General features: G+C 46.2%; 1 protein-coding gene across 1 annotated transcript; it reads left to right on the top strand.

Moving 5' to 3' along the window:
* Window positions 1–445: 445 nt before the first annotated feature.
* On the top strand, window positions 446–15779 carry LOC103774226 (CDK5 and ABL1 enzyme substrate 1-like; the record flags this gene model as incomplete). The annotated part of the gene is made up of 5 exons (XM_008941613.1): window positions 446–517; window positions 2737–2829; window positions 6205–6282; window positions 14015–14114; window positions 15587–15779. Coding segments are annotated over 5 exons (536 nt in total), but the record flags the coding sequence as incomplete, so codon positions are not given.
* Between the last annotated feature and the right edge of the window lie 33 nt (window positions 15780–15812).

The following is a 15812-nucleotide window of genomic DNA, read 5'->3' as shown; positions in this document are numbered from 1 at the left end:
CTGGTTTGTGCCCAGTGCTGCTGGCTCATCATCTTCCATCTCCCTTCAGTCACTCCTCACACGTGGGATGGGATGGACATGGCTGAGAAACAAGCAGCATTTATTTAGTAAAAAGGGCAAGGGGCAAATATAAATGTTGCCTGTGAATGGCAGGCAGACTCTGTGGATCCATGTAGGTGTTATTTTACCAGAGAGCTTTGCAAGCTACCCACAGCAAACGTGGGACTCGTGTTGGGACGTTTCAACTTCAGTTTGGCTACAAAAACTTCTGGTTGGTAGGGAATTGAGTTAGTGGGGTAAGCAAAACAGGACAAAATGGATTCCTATCCAAAGGTGCAGCTCAGCTAGTGAACAGCCCTTTGTGAGCTCTGCTAAATAACAGCTGGGAGGATTTTCTCATGCCTTCTGACCAACAGAGACCTTTTGTGTTGTGTTTTCTCTGCAGCCGCCGGCTGATCTCCCAACGATCTTCTCTGGAGACTCTGGAGGACATTGAGGAGAACGCCCCGCTGAGGAGGTGATGCCATCCACTCTCTCTGGTTGTCTCTCTGTGAGGCACACACCCAGCCTTGCTGTCCCTGCACGTGTTGGGTGTCACATTGAGGTGTTCTTAACAGCGAGTAAAGAGAAACCTCACACCCTCTGCAAGGTAGCAGGGGACATGAATTACACACTCCTTGGCACTAGGTGATTAAATGAAAAGTCAGTATTCAAAGAAAATGTCAGGAAATAATGTCAAATTTGATGAGTACAGAGTTTTATCACTAACAGCAACAACTAGCCTCTAATTTACATAGTACTTTTAAAAGTAAGTATCACTGCTCTGATCTTTTGAAGGGTAACATTTTGTATTCCCACTTTTCATGGCTTTTGATTATTCCTTCTGTGGCACACGCAATCTTGTTTTGGTAACCAGCATTCCTGTCTCTGTTTTGGCTGGTAGGCTCGTGCCTGCTGCCTCCCTAATAAATCTGTCCTCATCCTTGTTATCTCAGCAGCTTCAGTGCAGTTTTATTTCTGCACCCAGGAGGCCACAGCTCCTCTGGAGACCACAGTAATTAGTCACCAGGCAATCCTCTGGGGTGATGGAAAGTGGAGCAACTGCTTAGCAGCTCAGAAGCAGGCTGATCAGTAACCTGACCAGCGTGTGGTATGCTTCCAGGTCAGCTGTTTGGCAAGGTGGCAGCTTCATTTTGAATGCCTCGTTATCTGGGGACCTGTAATTGAGCTGGTTTGGGTTTGATGCATAGCCTATAGCCTTGTTTATCCACGTGCACATTGGCTGCCTCTCCCCACCTTGAAGCAAAGATTTGCTAGCAGAGGCTGTACCAACTGGCCTATTACCAAGGCTTGATTATTTTTGCCAGGCTTACTGCTGAATGCTTACAGCACCTTATGAAGCATTCTCATAAATGATTCAAACACGTGCCAGTGGCCAAAGACATAAAGCATCTACTTGCTCATTTGCACAACTGATGGCAGAAGCTCTCTCCAGGTGGTATTTTCCTGTGAGGAATCTAAATGCAAACAGAAGGTGAGGGAAGCTCAAGGAGTTTACCAACAAGGAAGGCAGAAATGGCAAAAAGAATAGAAAAAGAGGAAGAGGAAAAGGAATGGCAAAAAAAATGCCCGTGCAGTGTGATGGGCACAGTGATGGGGACTGGTGGGCTGGGGTTTCAGTCCAACAAAAAGACCTCTTGAGGTTGCAAAACTGCTGAGCTCTGCCTGTGCATGGCAGAGGATGGGAAAAATAGGTTGGGGAGGCTCAACAGGTAGGGGCTGTGCTGGTCCTGTGCACCAGTGGAGGATGCTCATCCCTTCAGGTCTCTTGAGGTCCCTGATCTCCCCCGGGGGGTGCAGCAGGTGGGGTCCAGCAGCCCTGGCTGTGCAGCCAGCAGAGGAATTAACCCTGGTGCCTGCACCCCGTGCTGTGCCTTCCAACCAAACAGCACCCAGATGAATCAGAGAGAGCTCTCACAGCCTTTCATGTGGTTGTGGCTTCGGCTGATTGAAGAGAGAAGGCTGGCAGGGGGGAGGATATTGCTGCTTCTCTCATCTCCCCTCCCTCTGGCAATTTCTTTCTCTAACTGCAATTTTTAACAGCCTGTGCAGATGTAAAATAGATTTAAGGATTAATGTTATGAAGGAAGAATTTTTTTTTTTCCTGAGGTGATTTATTTCATTTTTGGTTGTTTTCTGTGCTGTCAGGAATTTGGAAACTAATGTTTAGAGTTAAAAGCAGATAGGAATTATCCTTGCAAATGAGAGGTTTTAAATCTTTCCAAAATTAAACCAAGAAAGAACTTTCCTCAATGGCTGAGGAGGATAGAAAAGTGTAGGTGTTGGTGTGAGGGGGAAAATCACATATTTAACAGGTTTTGTTTGAGTTTAATTTTTATTTCCCTCTTAAAGCTTGGGATAAACTGTCACAGCAGATTACAGGGAGTTTTATTTTGCTGAGTTTTTTTTTTTTATTATGTATTCTTTTGCATGAAGGGAGGAGTTGTGGTGCCTTTTCTTCTTCTTATTTTAAATAATTTCTTTTATTTGTGCTGTTGCATTTCCAGACTCATTGTCTTGGTTGTCCTTGCTGATTCCTAACACAGGGTGACTGGAATCATTTGTCTCGTCTTTCCTTCCTGCCTTTGTGTAGACTCCTTGGCTGTACAGCAGGGAACTGAGTGCTTGTATTTTTTTTTTCTTCCCCCTTCACCCCCCAACTAATTTATTTTTCAGATGTCGGACACTCTCAGGATCACCCAGACCAAAGAACTTTAAGAAGGTTCATTTTATCAAGAACATGAGGCAGCACGATACCAGGAACGGCAGGTACTGTGGCTGCAGAGCTGGCTGCTGCAGAGTCAGCCCCTGGGATGCAGGGGAAGGGCAGGGCCAGCATCACTCTGCAAGGTGCAGGGTGCCAGTGCCACTCTCTGAGCCCTCTCTGAAACCCCTGAGGTGTCACAGCACATCAGCCTTGCCTTTCACATAAGAGCCCAGCTTTGAAGGCATAGGCACAGAATATATTGTTGAGTGGTGAGTTTGAGAGCTAGGCTTTCAAATAGCTGCTGCTCTCAGGAATTGTTCTGCTGGCTTGTCCCTCTGAGTGTCCCAGGAAAGAGAACTGCAGTGTGGGGAGTAGCTCAGGGCTCCTTTCTCTGCTCACTGCCCCCATTTACAGCTCTCAACCTGTAAAGTGACACAAAAAATGTCTTTGTCCTGTGGCACTGGGAGCTCTTCCCCTTTTAGCTCCAGGGATGACATGCACTGAGTGATGATGGTCTGGGCCTGGCCTTCAGCAGTGCAGTGGGAAGGCAGGACTGGCTGTGGTTAAATAGTTCAGTTATTTAGCAATGGGGAAAAAAACACCTATAGACAGACCACAGCTTATCAGCTGGTCCTTGTAAAGCTTCCCATCGATGGGTCTGTGCACTGGTTAAACTGGTTTCTTTGGATTTGTAGATGGGTGCAGGGCAGCAATGCCCCAGTAGTCAAAAATCATCAGTCAGAAAAGAAACTGGAGTGTTCCTCATGTGTATGGTCCATTTGGTGTGTATCCCATTGCCTGATTGCAGCCTTTGGAGTGACACAATCAAACCTAGACAAACACTAAAGGAGAGAGATGTTATTCTTCTTTAAGTCAAGTAAATTCCTGATTCTGTTGAGAGCTTTGTGCTGAGTAAGTTTTTGTAGTTTCATAGCATGTAACTCATGGAAGAAATTGGGAGATTAGCTTCTAGTCTCAGACAGCTGCACATTGTCAGAGCTCTCTTGCAAAATAATGGTTGCTCTGAGCCATAGTAATTAGTACAACTTCTTGCTGAAATGTGAGAATTAGAGAGTGAAAACCTTTTCATGAAGTAATTTCAGGCAGATCTAGGTGGCAGAGTGGTAATCAGGGCACATAATCCCACTCTGACTCAGGCTGCTTCTGATGTCATCAGACAGAGCTCATTCAGAGCTGTGCAGGATTGTTCAAGAGTTGAAATCCAGGGAAGTGCTTTTCTCCTAGAAACAGTAATTCAATTTTCTTGAGCAGCAAGAGGCTTCCACCACCCCTTCTTCTCAAAGAATACTGTGTGACTTTCTGGACTTTCTGCTCCAGTAAACCACTGCAGGCCCTCAGAATTGTTTTTGTTTTCCATTAATATCATCAGACCTCTAAACAAAGTGCTGGTTTACCCTCCATGATGAGCTTTTGAGCACTGCCTTCCCTGCTTCTCTTCCAGTCCAGTTCCTAATGCTGTTTTGCACCAGCCCCTGCAGATGAAGTTTTGTGCCAGCCTGGCAGAGGAGACCATGGGCTCCTCTCCTGCTCTGTCTAGAAGATCCTTATGTAAGGAGGGTTCCCCATGTTATGGAGAGAGATGCAATATGTTGATCCCAAGGGAAAGGAATCTGAAAAATACCAGAGGCTGAGCTGGTGCTGTTTGTTTCCTTTCTGGTCTGATTCCTTCTGATACACACAGCAAGTCTGCTGTGGTAACTTCCCACTGTTGTCTCTGCCTGTGGACATGGAAGCATCAGTTTGTTTTTCTTTAAGTATTAAAAGTCAGGGTTTTTTTTTTTCTTTTAGGGAGGTGTAGAGTGTTGTTGGAAGAGCTGTGTTTCCAGAAACAACCAGAGGGAGTGGGGGGAATATGCTTAGTGGGTACCCTGGCTTTCCAAATTCAAAGATGCTTTCTGATGTCAGCCTTGAAATCGGTGCCAAGTTTCATACATCAGCAAACAAGGCTTCCAGTGAACAAGCAAGCTGTTGTGAGTAGCAACCATTCAGCAATAAGCAGTGGCAAGCACAAAATTAATCATATGCCAGGGTTTTTTTTTTTTCTTTTTGCCTGTGGATTGCTTTTCTCAAATGTGAAATATTCCCTCTGTGCTTTAACTTACTGCTGCACCATGAGACCATCTGACAGGACCTGAGGTATTTACCATAGGCAAGAGGCATTACAGCATTCAGACAATCAATGAAATCATATTTCATCTGCTGCAGGAGAGCTTCCTAATGCTGTGTGCATGTTTATTATTAGAAACCCCCCTTTGTTAAAGGGTAAATACCACTTTGCTTTTATGCGTGCAATTAAGGAAGAAGTAAGATTGCTGGAACAGAATAGCAACAGAAGAGATTCAGGAGAAGGAAAATTGATCATTCTGCATTTTTCCAAGCTTTTCCAGCAGCTCTCTTGAGGACTAAATGTTTTCCAAGAGTGACTAAGCTGGTCCCCTAAGGAAAGAATGTTTTAATAACAGTGTAACTGGTAGGAGATTTATAGATGCTTATGGTGGTTTTGGGACAGTAAAGAACAAAACAGCTTCCTAGGGTTTGTGTTCCCAGTGTTGACCAATGATGAAAAATTTGGGTGAAAACCTCCCATACAGATCTGTGGCACACAACATCAGAAGAATCAGTGCTGGAGAGCAGAGCAGGGAAGTGCAGTAGCCCTGACAACCAGCCCAGCAGTAGGTGCCAGCATTTGGAACAGGAGCATAGATTTTTAGGAGGGTAAAAACATCAGTAAGTTCCAATACCAAACAAATTAGAAGAGGGCACAAATTGCCATCACTGTGTCTTAGAGGGGATGCAGCCTGTTGGCCAGCTTCAGAGGGAAGAAAGGTCTTTTTTAGCACATGTTGTACAATTGTCATTGCCCTGAAGGTAATAAGAATAGAGGATATGTTGATCAACAATCAGTTATTTATTGGCATTTTATATCTTATGCCCTCAGGCTTCTCTTGGCTTCTTGCCAACCAGCATCTCCCAAAACTGTAGTGATGTAACTCTTGTCAGTCCACAGAGTTTCATGGAAAGTGGGTCTTGACCTGGAGGTTGTTTTGATGTTGCTTAATAATATGTCAGAGCGTGGTGGCTGAAGGCAGTAGTGTGGTGGTAAAACAGGTAGGTTGCTCTGAGGGACTGGATTTAATGCCACACAGTGACTTTGCAGGTGATGCAGAGGTTTTGAGACTGGTTCAACTGACCTCAATGCTCCAAACAGTGAAAGGACCTGAAAGTTTGACAGTAGCAAACTTGGACTTCATCCATGAATCAGGCTATTTCAGGAACAGGAAGGTGAAAATCAAGGGACTCCTTTGGTTTGGTGGAGAAGGGTCATTCCTCAAGGGTAACATCTGTTGCTTTGCTTAATTGTGGTGGGATTTTTCAATTTTAGTCTTTGATTTCTTTTATTTTCTTTTATATTTTAGAATAGTCCTTATCAGCAGCAGAAGATCCTTCTGTAGCATATTTTCAGTGCTGCCATATCGAGACTGTACCCAAGTCGGGTATGTATATCTCTCCATGTTCTACACAGTCTTTCTGGGCCTGCATGGACACCTGGTCATGGACAACAGCATGATGGAGGCTGATGCTTTTACAGATCTGCTCTGAGAAGAGGGAAATGCACGTAGGGATGTTTGCCTTGTGACCAAGTTAAAACTGCAGCTCTCAGTCTCCAGTTTATTTATATGTGTCGTGGTATTAAACTGGAGAAAACTACCCCTCCCTAATATCCATGAAAAATGCACTGGTTTATTGTTTCTTCTGACCTCCCTCATCTTTGACAAAACAAGTACTCCAGGCAGCACGAGTTCTAGTTTATAAGCTTAGTTTTCTTGTTCCCCACAAACATAATGCCACTGTATCTACATTTCCAGAACTACAGAGGAATATTTGGATTTAAATGTAATAGGTCTAGGTTAAAAACCAATGATAAAAACCAATAATAGGTTTTTGTTGTACTGCTCAGATCATTCTGTCAGTGAAAACATTATTTTGGCTGTCATACCATACAGGTTCTTAGCTGAGGTAAGCAGCATCCATGGAGCTGCCTTCAGTGTGCTGAGACACTAGACCTCTGATAGAAAAGTTGTTCTGGATTGAAGCAGTTCTCCAAAGACTTGAGAAAGCTTTTTGCTCTCCCACTGAAACTGTGGGAGTGGAAGAAGCTGGCTAGGAGAGGTTGCCTGGTAGACATCTGCTTGGCTTGCTGGGTGCCCCCAGAGGTGCAGCACAGTGCTGGGAAGGGCAGTGCTGCTCGGTGGCAGCTTGATGTTCCTGGGGCAGAGGAATAAAGAGTGGCCACCGTGGCCACTCAGGGGAGAGCTGAGAGTTGCCTGTCGTGGGCATCAGCTTGGCACAAAACTTTCAGGAAGTATTCCTTTGATAAACTGAGGTGGGTTTGAAATCAAGTCGAATATATCCAGCGTCTAGAGGATGAATTTGGCTCCTATTTTTCAGCTATCTATTTAATTCTGGAGAGTGATTTGCCACAAGCTGCTCGTGCATCAGTAATTCAAAACAAAGGGGGATTGTTTTTAATGCTCAAGGGAAAGGAGGCAGCACTGTAGGAGAGTTGACTTGCTCTCCTGTCTCTCACAGGAAATTTTTTTCCCTTAATTAAACCAGGATGACACATCAGACAAATTCTTGACAGACTGACAGCTTTGTTCATTCTTCTTGGGCACACTGTCATTAATTTATGGTCATTGCCCTGTGGAAATTGCCTCTTTATTGAAAACTGAATATATTTTGAAATGCTGATGGCTGGTTATACCTTCTAAATGACAACAGTACCAAGCCCAGCTGCAAACCTCAATATTATTTCAGTATGTAATGTCCTGTACCATGCTTGAGCAGCAAGAAGGGCATGGGGTGAGGAGGTAGCAGGTTACCAGTACAGAACAATACATCCCTGCTCCTTTTGCTAGAAATTCAAGATTAAACAAACAAACAAAAAAGTCCCCTATCTTTCTAGTAGTGCAAACACTACTGAATAATGGATGAAAAGAAACAAATCATTGTTGCAGTGAATCCTCCTCACTCCCTCAACTGAGGTTTTAAGTGATTGTCCTGGAGGCTGTGGGGAGGAGAGCTGGGGAAATCCACGAGAGGATGAGTTGGAGCTGTCCCCTGGAACAGGCTTCCCAGGTCCCCCTCCCCAGCAGCCAGGCAGCAGGATTTTGGAGGCAGATGTTCTCCAGAGCAGTGCAGAGGCTGCCAGTGGTGGATGGAGGGGAGGTTGTTCCAGCCGTGGTCTCAGAAAGCTGATCTGGTGGTGCTTGATAGGGCCATGGAAGGGCACCACATGCTGCAGGACTTGCTTTCTCTAGCTGGCTGTTACACTGAGGAGAAGTGAGAAGCACAGAGTGTGACATGGTGGGGAGAGAGAGGTCAAACAAGTAATCACTTCTGATTACACTTGCTTACAAAGTAGAGCTTTCTGTCCTCAGAATTGTGTCCATCCCTTGTATCTGATGGAAACCTGAGGCTTTAGCTTATAGTGCTGTTGTGTAAGGAAAAAGGAGAGAATTAAAGCTGGACTGGCATTGTGAGATGCATTGTCTCTAGTTGGAGTTACTGAGAGGCAGGAATTTGTGTGGGTCAGGGCCATAAACTCTCCAGGTCTGGCTAAAGCTTGTGAGCAAAACCCGTGGTGAGGAGGCGCAGCAGTGACTCCTCAGCCTTTGCTGGCGTGGTGGGGAGAGATTTGGGCCTTATAAAAACTATTTCTCCTCTCCTTTCGTACCCTTCACTGGTGTACTACAGGCCACGCTGGCACCCCAGGATTCTTTGCCAGGCAGACTTCCAGGCAGAGGAAGAAGGGAACGCGTTCTCCATCGCTTGCTTGCTCGTGGAGCTTTCCTAGGCACCACTTCTCCTCCAGCTCCCCGGTGCAGCCCTGGCAGTGCTCGGGGCAGGCGTCGGGGTAACTCGGGTGCCCTGCAGGAGGCTGGCGTGTGTTTGCAGCCAGCTCCCACCCGCAGGCGCAGGGCCCTGAGGATGTTGGAGCCAGGCAGGGGGGCGTGCAGCTGTGACTGGCGGAGCTGAGTGCCGGGGGCAGGGGTGTTGGGAACCGTCCTGCAGTGGGCGGAGCCGCCAGGCACGGCGGCCTTGGCAGGAGTGTGTCCAGCGGAGTGAACGGGCCTCAGGGGCCGGGTCTCAGGGGCAGGCGTGAGACCTGGGAGCCACAGGTGAGTGACGTGCACATGACATGACACTGACACATGTGCAACACACGTGTGCATACATTTAACACGTGTGTCCATATGTGTTACATACGTGTAACACGCGTGTTCATATGTGTAACATGCATGTTCATACATGCAGCACACATGCTCATGTTACATATATGCAGCACATGTGTCCATGCATGTAGCAGGCATGTCCGGGCGTGTAGCAGGCGCATAACACACGTGTTCATACGTGTGGCAGGCGTGTCACACGCGTGTTCATACGTGTGGCAGACGTGTCACACGCGTGTTCATACGTGTGGCAGGCGTGTCACACGCGTTTTCATACGTGTGGCAGACGTGTCACACGCGTGTTCATACGTGTGGCAGGCGTGTCACACGCGTTTTCATACGTGTGGCAGACGTGTCACACGCGTGTTCATACGTGTGGCAGGCGTGTCACACGCGTTTTCATACGTGTGGCAGACGTGTCACACGCGTGTTCATACGTGTGGCAGGCGTGTCACACGCGTTTTCATACGTGTGGCAGACGTGTCACACGCGTGTTCATACGTGTGGCAGGCGTGTCACACGCGTTTTCATACGTGTGGCAGACGTGTCACACGCGGTTCATGCGTGGGTCAGGCGTTTTCACACGTGTCACCAGCCGGCCCCTCTGCCTGCCCCGGCGTGTCTCTGTCTCTCCCCCGTGCCGCCGCCCGGGCCTGGCCTGGCCCTGAGCTCCAGCGGCCTGTCCGGCAGCCAGCCCTGTGTCCTCAGCAGCGCTGCAGCCGGCGGCCAGAGGGAACTCGGGGTCACGCTGCCTTGAGCTGGGGGCTGCCCAGAGCTCTGCTGAGGTCAGGGGTGTGAGAGCAGGAAGTTATCCCTGCCCTCACCCCAGGTGAAACAAAGTGTATCACCTGAATTTGATAGAAATCAGGTCATAACGATCGCTGAGTCCCTAGGCCAGGCGTTCCCAACAGCCTTCATTACTGGGCAAGCAATTCCTCTGCAAAATGAGGCAAAAAGAGGCATTTAGGTGAGGCTGTCTCTTACAGCACAACCCTGCTGTTGATAATTTGGCAGGTCAGGTAACAAGCGTTGCAATGAGTGTGGAAAATGACTGTTTACAGGAGCAAGGAGAGCATCTAAATTGCCGTGAGGACAGCAGCAATAAGCACACAGCAAAGCAGGATACTCATATCTTCCAGATTTGGTACCAGTTCCTTGCTCTTCTTCCCCAACAGATTTTTGTACATGAGGTAATTCTGATGAAATCATCAATCTTGAGAGCCTTTCCTGAGCATTCATCTTTTGGTAGGCCTGGGGAAGAGTAGCTATCTGGTTTTAGCTAATAATAGGGAGACTGAAATAGTCCTGTTTTTCTTTACCATCACTCATTTTCCCTACTTCTCCCAAACTGAACAAAAAACAACCCAAGTGCATATTAGCTTTACAGAAAGACACATAAATCAGGGTTTTTTTTCCCGTCACAGGACATTTCTAAACTAATCATCTTATGTATGAATTCTACAGAGCCACCATTGCTCATTTTTGTGAGTTGCACTCTTCCCTTAGATGGAAATTAAGCAGTGAGACTCCAGAAGCTAATAGCTCTAAATTTTGAACTTTGTGTTGAGCAAAATACCAGGACAAGAGTTGATGTGCTGACACCTGAATATGTTTGGGGAGAAATACAGAATAGTGGCCCATCACAGACAGCTTTCCAGGGGTTTTTCCACCTCCTCTCCCTGTAAATTGCCACTGGAGTTGTTGTTCTAGCAACATTAATGACAGTTGGGATCTGAAAGCTCTTGATCAATTAAAGCAGGCAGTCTCAGGCAGTGGGAGCTCTGCTGGCAGCACAACTTTTCCACAGCTCTCCTTGTCCCTAGAAACAGAGACAATAAGTAGAAAATGGGTAAAACCAGTGTCTTTTCTTGATGGCTCCTGTACCACCTTTGCTTTTAGAATAAATCTTAACAATCAGGCAGCACTAGGCGTGCAGGCTTACATCTCCAAATCACAATTATCACATTCCTTTTTGCAATAAGCAGAAGACTTTTTCATGTGTCTAGAAGTCTACTTAATAATTAATGTCTCCTAAATTATTCACAGGTTAAAGTGTTCAACTGTTGCTGTCATTTAAAGAGCAAGTGCCCAGCAGGAGTCCTGCATGGGGCTTTGTAGATCACATCAAAGCATAACATTTGATTCATTAAAGAAATGTTAGACTTTCAAAGGTAATTAGCATCCAATTTATAACCCCTTAATCCGGGCCTAATAGACATGGTAAAATTTCCATGGTTTTGATTCTTAGCTACCTGCTCAGTAAAACTTTTCACCATCCCCTAAAAAATTTGGGGTTCCAGGTCACTTGGTGCTGTTTCAAGATCTGTGAACAATGTTAGGTGGAGAAACCTTCATATTTTTCTACAGTCCTGGATAACAAAAGCAATATGGCTATTTTTGAGTGTAGTTTGTAACACTGCTCAGCTTTCTGGAAGTGGTGTGCAGGAGTAGAGCTTGACATTGCTGTATATCGTGGTATCTCCCCAAACTTTGTCAGAAACTGGGGTGTTGCCTCCTAAGGCAGTGTCATCCCTGGTCTTCCCATTTCCTCAAGCTTTCACTGCTCAAATAAAGTGAAGGCAGTAAAATTTAAGTTTCCATGAATTTTGCTTTTCGATGGCTGCTTGGATCCATGGAAAAATTTGTTAAAAACTACTTCTGGAAAATAAAATGGGAAAATCAAGAGTGAGGAAGAGGAGAAAGGCAGTTTTCTTCACTTAAAAGCCTCTTTGGCAAGGACCTTCTTTCCTACTCTGCGTTTTGTAAGCACCTTGTACTGCTGGGTGTTGGTTTGTGCAGTTCCTCAGTCCCACCAGCAATCTAAATAAATTAATCACAATTAAAGCTTGAATTTTTTGAATAGGAAGGATGTATCCTCCCTGTGTTCATGCTCCACAGGGTCCATTGACCATGCTGCCACAGGAGGGCATGTGTCCTGAAGAACTTGGTGGCTGTAGTTGGCAACACTGCTGCTGTGGCTGTACCCAAACAACTGTCCTGACTCTTCTCCAAGCAGGACTCACCCGTTTGGAGGACAGAGCAAAGGCATCCCCCAGGTCCTTCCCAGTTGCTCTTGGGATTTTGGGCATGTGGGGAGGAAACAGCTGCGCTGGGGCTCGTCCAGCACAGGGTGGCAGCCCTTGGGCAAGAACTTTGCTGAGGCATTCATAAATGTTTTATCTGTAGCAGGAGAGAAGGAAAAAAAATCAAGGCTTGTACTGCAGAAACGTCAGTAGCTCACTGTTGGGTTAAGGAATGAGGAACTCAAAGAGGATATATGGCAGAGTGGCCTGGGAATTTGATGTTGGGTGTTCACTGAGATCTTTACCAGTGAGAGAAGGATATATATGTATAAGCTAGGATGAGCCTTTCCATTTATATGCTGATAAGAAACTGTGCGTTGTTTAGTGCTGATTTTCCTCAAGAGAGGGAGTTTAGTTCTGGTTTATGGACAGGTTTCTCTCCAAACAGTAATGTTCTGTTACTCTGGCTTACAAGATAAGCAATCATAGGCTACCTGGACACACAGAGCATATGTAGAGAAGGGGAAGACCCTAAGAAGCCCTTGCAAAATACCTAGGATGAGGGAATCAAAATGATTTCCAATCATTTGGGTTGGAAAAGACCTCCAAGATCAAGGGAGAATGAGAGCAGCGTTGTTCACAGGGTCCTGGGGGTAGTCTTGTTGAGAAACAACAGAAAGATGGGGAAATGGAGCTGGTAATTTCCATCAATCTTCAGCTAATGCCCAGGAACCCTTCCCATGTGCTCACACGTGCCAGCTGACCCTCCTCCCAGAGCACCGATTTCTTTTCAGTCCCCAGAGCTGCTCTTTTATTTGTTTAAAACCCTTCAAAGGGTGCCAGATTTCCACTTCATGAGTTACAGCCCTGTCTGCCCTGGTCAGTCCATCGCGTGGAGAAGTATCCCTGTGACTGCTTTCCAAATTGTAACAGCATTATTTCATCCTCTGTGTCCGTCAGGTGTTGAGTGGGAGGAAACTAAACTGTTCTGATATTACTTCAGGTAATTCAGGTCTTTGTTTCATTTTTGGCTGTGGGGGCTTCCTCCAGCTGTGTGTTCTGCAGATAAGACCTGCTGAAATGGTTGCTACTTGGCATTTATCTCTATGAGGAGTAGTTGCTTGAAGCACATCCTGCACGGGAGTGGAGAGGCTGATTCCATGCCTCTGACAGGAGGTTATTTTTACATCATTACTTGTCCAGCCCCTCAGTAACATTATACCAGGAAACAAGAATGATAATGTGACACTGTGCTAAGTGAACCCCAGTCCAGAAACCAAGAGGACTTTGTTAGGGTTAGAAACTTGATATGATCTTTTCCTTTGTCACAGAAAAGATGTTTTCCAGTTGGATTTTTCCATGATTTATTTGGGACTTGTCAGTTGCTATGTTTTAGAGAAATAAAATGAGTGACAGATTGGAAGGGGAAGACAGGGAATCAGGCTGTGTAGAGTTACAGTAGGAGAGCCCAGCCCTGCAACTGGGCTGCTCCCTGCCTCAGTGTCTCAGCATCTCTCCCACACAGATTTTTAAGCCCAAGCTTGGAGTTCAGCAGAAATCAGCCAGGAGATACTGTGAGAGAAATCCTCTGGAGTTGTACACAGCTGTCCTTTGCAGAGCACATATTCCCTCACAGCCTTTTTTGCCTTCACACACATTTGGATGGTGAGGCCAAAGCGTGGGCTGCAGCCTGGTTATCTCAGGCAGCTTATTGACCTCCAAGTGTAAGGTGCCAACTGGGTGGGTCCTTGTGAAGGTCCCAAGGTGATGGAGAGCTGGGCTAATCCTGCTGGCCTCTGTAGTGTGCTTTAGAGAACACAAGTGCTGCCCATAGGAGAAGCTGTCTGGTCTGAGCTTTGCATCAGCACGTTTGGGTGAATGCTGCTGCCTTATTCCAGCCCTGGGTGGTTGAAGGTGGACAAGGTGTCTGTGTTAACAGCTGGTTTTCTGCTCTGGTTTCTGTGTCCCAGGGATATGAAGCTGGATGGTGGACGCCAGTGCCATTCTGCCAGCGTGTGTCTGAAGGAGATAATTGGTCTTGAAGGTGTGGAGCTTGGAGCAGATGGGAAGGTGAGGATGCTTCAGTTCCTCCTCCCTTTGTAACAAGGGAAAAAATGGCTTAACAAACAACAGGCTGAACTATAACATGTGGTGTGACAGAGTAGTTAGGCACAGTATTTACAAACTGTAAATGAGCTTAGCTGAAATTCAGGAGGGCTGCCCAGGCTGTCAATGCAAACAGCTCTGTCTCCTCCAAGAAATTTGCCTCTGGCAACATCTGGTGTTGTCAAGGACTGTTGAATCATGCAGCTTTCCCGTGGAGGTATCACTGCAGACTATATTGTCAGGGGCTTGAAAATAATTTCTAGTGAGGGTTGCAAGCTGTAAATCTGTTGGCTTTCAATTTTTTTAAAATAAAACACATTTTGCTTAGCAGTGTATTTTTTGAATCAAACAAGGAATTACGAATCGTCAGGGAAAATGATCCATTTTAAACAAATATATAAGGGAAGATAAATTTAATCATAAATGAAAACAGCTTTTGCTGCAGGCCTGATTTACTTTTCATGGTTCAGTTTCCCCAGTCTGCTGTCAAGGATGGATTTAAAGGTCCTAGGTCAGTGCTCCTACACATGGTGTGCTCACCTAACCAGGCTGTGTGTTCTGAGGATAATGTGCCTGCTTAAAAATAAATGAAAGCTCACATTTTTACTTGAGAGCTGTTCTGACCTCCTTGTAAACCAGTCTAGAGTCTGAGAATCGAGTTTTTCCTTCAATATAATGTTATTTTTTGGAAAGTAAACCTATGAGAAGCAAGACACACGTTAGTCCTGGCCAAGGGTATAAGCAGAGAATTGTTACACTCTAAAGAAATCTGTCATGAGTTATTAATTGACACTTAGTCCACGTTGGGAGGTAGTAAATGACCTCCCACAACCACTGGTGTAAACTGGAGCTCACGACAGCAATAAGACTCTGCAAGATCTAGTGGGAGGTGTCCCTGCTCATGGCAGAGGGGTTGGAACTGGGGGATCCTTGTGGTCCCTTCCAACCCTGACAGATTCTGATCTGTTTTAGCAGAGGGCTTAGTAGTGTTGGCTTGATGGTTGGACTTGATGATCTTGGAGGTCTCTTCCAACCTAAAGGATTCTGTGACTTGCCTCTGCCAGCTCTGTGTTGAGGGACCCTTAGAGACGATGCTGTTTCAGGAAAGAATGAGCTGGAATCTGCTACAAGAGGAGGCCCACTGTAAAAAACCTGCCCAGTTTGACACAATCTGATCCCTGAGTGGGGTTTTATAAACCCAGTGCACTAGAGCTTGTGTGTGTGTGTGTGTGTGTGTGTGTGTGTGTGTATCTATCTGTGGTTTGGTTTTGTTGAAGAATTAATCTTTGCAGAAGCTTTGTTTTTGCACGGATACACTGACTGCCCAGGAAATCCTCCCCTAATTTGGCTTCCCTCACGTCCAGTGGGGATGCACCAGAGGCACGCCACACAGGGGAGCTGGGCTGAGGGTAACTGTCTCTTCTGGCTCTTTGCAGACCGTCTCTTACACACAGTTCCTGTTCCCCACCAACGCTCTGGGAACGCGAAGGAACACCATTGACTCCACCTCCTCCTTCTCCCAGCTGCGCAACGCCAGCCACCGCAGCCTCTCCTTGGCCAGAGCCAACAGTGCCCAGGGCAGCATCGACGCAGGTAAGGTACCTCCTCAGGGAGATGGTTTTCATACCTGTAACAGGCGTGGCACACGCGTGTTCATACGTG

Source organism: Merops nubicus, unplaced genomic scaffold, assembly GCF_000691845.1.
Source record: "Merops nubicus isolate BGI_N331 unplaced genomic scaffold, ASM69184v1 scaffold1846, whole genome shotgun sequence".
In the NCBI taxonomy this organism is placed as follows: domain Eukaryota; kingdom Metazoa; phylum Chordata; class Aves; order Coraciiformes; family Meropidae; genus Merops; species Merops nubicus.
This window is presented reverse-complemented; position numbering and strand designations above follow the sequence as displayed.